Raw genomic sequence first — 2,523 nt, forward strand, 5'->3', positions numbered from 1 at the left:
GCACAAACGCAGCAACAGTTGGGATAGATTCATTTCCGCATGACCAAGAGACAGCCAGACTTTTTCCCTCTCCCTAAAGGGCTTGGAAAGGAGGGCTCAACAACACACAAACCTTTGTACTTGTAGCTTGTTGCTTTTCAAAGGAGGATACATTGATAGATAAATGCCTAGAGAGAGAGAGAAGGGACTGAGTTCGACAGGACTTAATTGTAAACCAAATCCTAAAACATTCCAACAACTAACTCGTCACCCTATGGATGGCTCCTTGTTGTTAGAGTCCCCTTCTAAACTCTAGCTAACAGCCACAGAACAGAGGCAGGGAGTGCTTGCAATTATTGGTGGGGTTGGGTAGGGTCAAGTAGTGGATAAAAGAAAAGAGAGAGAGAGAGAGAGAGAGAGAGAGAGAGAGAGAGAGAGGAGGTGTTAGATGCTGGGAATCAGATGAGAAGTTGGTGGATGACAAGAGGAATGCTCCCCCCATGTTGCTCCTATCATTGTTTCTGGTGAGGGTTAGCAGTGGTTAATTAGTGCTTGGGATGGTGCTTCTGCTCATTCTAAACAATTAGAAAAGGGAGGGGGGGCAGAGCGCCGTCTTTCTTTTCCCTTCTCCTTTTCCACCAATCTTCCCTCTCTCTCTCTCTCTCTCTCTCTCTCTCTCTCTCTCTCTCTCTCTCTCTCTCTCTCTCTCTCTCTCTCTCTCTCTCTCTCTCTCTCGGTCAATGGAGGTCTCTTCCTCTTGTTGTTACCTTCTCCTCTTCCTTTAGCTCTGGATCACTTTGGTTTTCTTAGCAGAACTGTTCCATTTCCTAGGTTTCCTACCAACTTGCGCTTAATTTCTATGTGGATGAATTAGAAAAAGAAAACCAAGAGCTAGGGCAAAGTAAGGAAAGTTCTAAGATGGATCAAGTAACAGCATCCTCACATGGAAACCATCTCCCCCCTTCTTTCCTCACCCGAGACTTCCACCACCAACTCCAGCAACAACAACTACAACAACAGCAGCAGCAGCAACAGCCCAAATTGGAGGACGACCACCTCAGCCGCAGCGGCGGCAAGCGAGACCGCGACGAGAATAACAACAACAACAACAACAACAGCGGCAGCAGCAACAACAGCGGGGACGGCGGTGGCCCAGATGGTGATATGACGCGTCGTCCCCGGGGCCGGCCTGCAGGATCCAAGAACAAGCCGAAGCCCCCGATAATCATCACCCAGGACAGCGCCAACGCCCTCCGCACCCACGTGATGGAGATCGCTGGCGGGTGCGACATCGCCGAGAGCGTGGCGACCTTCGCCAGGCGCAGGCAGCGTGGCATCTGCGTCCTCAGCGGCACCGGCAACGTCACCAACGTCACCCTCCGACAGCCCGCCTCGCAGGGAGCGGTGGTTACCCTCCACGGCCGCTTCGAGATCCTCTCCCTTGCAGGGTCTTTCCTCCCGCCGCCCGCGCCACCCGCAGCAACTGGTCTTGCGATTTACTTGGCAGGCGGGCAAGGGCAAGTCGTCGGAGGGAGCGTCGTCGGAGCGTTGATCGCGGCCGGACCGGTCGTCATAATGGCGGCGTCGTTCGCGAATGCGGCGTACGAGAGATTGCCATTAGAGGAGGATGAATCTGTTCCACTTCAAGGACAACTCGGATCTCCCGGAATGGTAGGTCAGTCACCACAGCAACAGCCGCCGCAGCTCATGCCGGACCCGAGCGCGCCACTCTTCCACGGCCTGCCGCCGAATCTTCTCAATAACGTTCAGTTGCCGTCGGAAACTTACAGTTGGGCATCCGGCGGGGGTGGCCGGCAGCCCTACTGATCTCGATTCCACAATATTGTCAGTGCTAGAATTTTTCAATTCCGATTCCGCACTTTGCTATAGTGATGAAAATCTGCACATGATTTCATGTGGAGAATCGATCGATCTGGTTAGTTGGGAAACTGAGGGTTAATTTCTTGTTCTTCTATGTTTAACTCTTCCTTTTTGCCCCCTTATCTTGCTTGACTTATTTCTTGTCCTATAACTGATAGATTCGAGGTGACTTGTACAAGTTTATTTATGAATCTTTGGTAGATTTGCTTTCGTTAATCGCTTCATCTCCAGCTTTAGCTTCAAATTTTTCGATCTGCTAGTCCTCTAGTAGGATATTTTGTGTTACAGTATGTCGCCGCGCTGTTTGATAGAAACCCCGAACATAGAAGAGAGAAGGGAAGAAGGCAAGATTGAATGAAACTAGAAAGATGGAAGAGAGAGAAGGAAATCAATGCACTTAATCAAGGCTATTGCTATCAAGTCTTGGATGCGATGTATTAGTTAGAGCTGCTTGGATTTCATCACCAACTCTCAACGGAACAGTGTACCAAACGGTTCGTGCACTAGATCTTCCTTATCCAAATTGATCATAATGCCTGCAAGATTTTACCATATTTAGTAACTCCCATGATAGCATCAAATCTATTAACCCATCTCATAATATTGCATTTTTAACGAGACAAGAGTCATGCTATACAGATATGATTAGCTTTTATTTAGATT

The 2,523-nt window shown here is 49.1% G+C and overlaps 1 protein-coding gene across 1 annotated transcript; it reads left to right on the forward strand.

Annotated features, from left to right (window-relative positions):
- Positions 1-418: 418 nt before the first annotated feature.
- Positions 419-2,087, forward strand: LOC140761135 (AT-hook motif nuclear-localized protein 16-like). Its single transcript, XM_073098334.1, has one exon. It carries the CDS (start codon positions 898-900, stop codon positions 1,804-1,806), a length of 909 nt encoding a protein of 302 aa, XP_072954435.1. The 5' UTR covers positions 419-897; the 3' UTR covers positions 1,807-2,087.
- Positions 2,088-2,523: the final 436 nt, after the last annotated feature.

Source organism: Typha angustifolia, chromosome 6 (genome assembly GCF_048772165.1).
Source record: "Typha angustifolia cultivar Huaian chromosome 6, ASM4877216v1, whole genome shotgun sequence".
NCBI lineage: Eukaryota > Viridiplantae > Streptophyta > Magnoliopsida > Poales > Typhaceae > Typha > Typha angustifolia.

Bases quoted from the DNA above. Each gene is read 5' to 3' on its own strand.
- LOC140761135 (XM_073098334.1), top strand. From the start codon at position 898: ATGGATCAAGTAACAGCATCCTCACATGGAAACCATCTCCCCCCTTCT.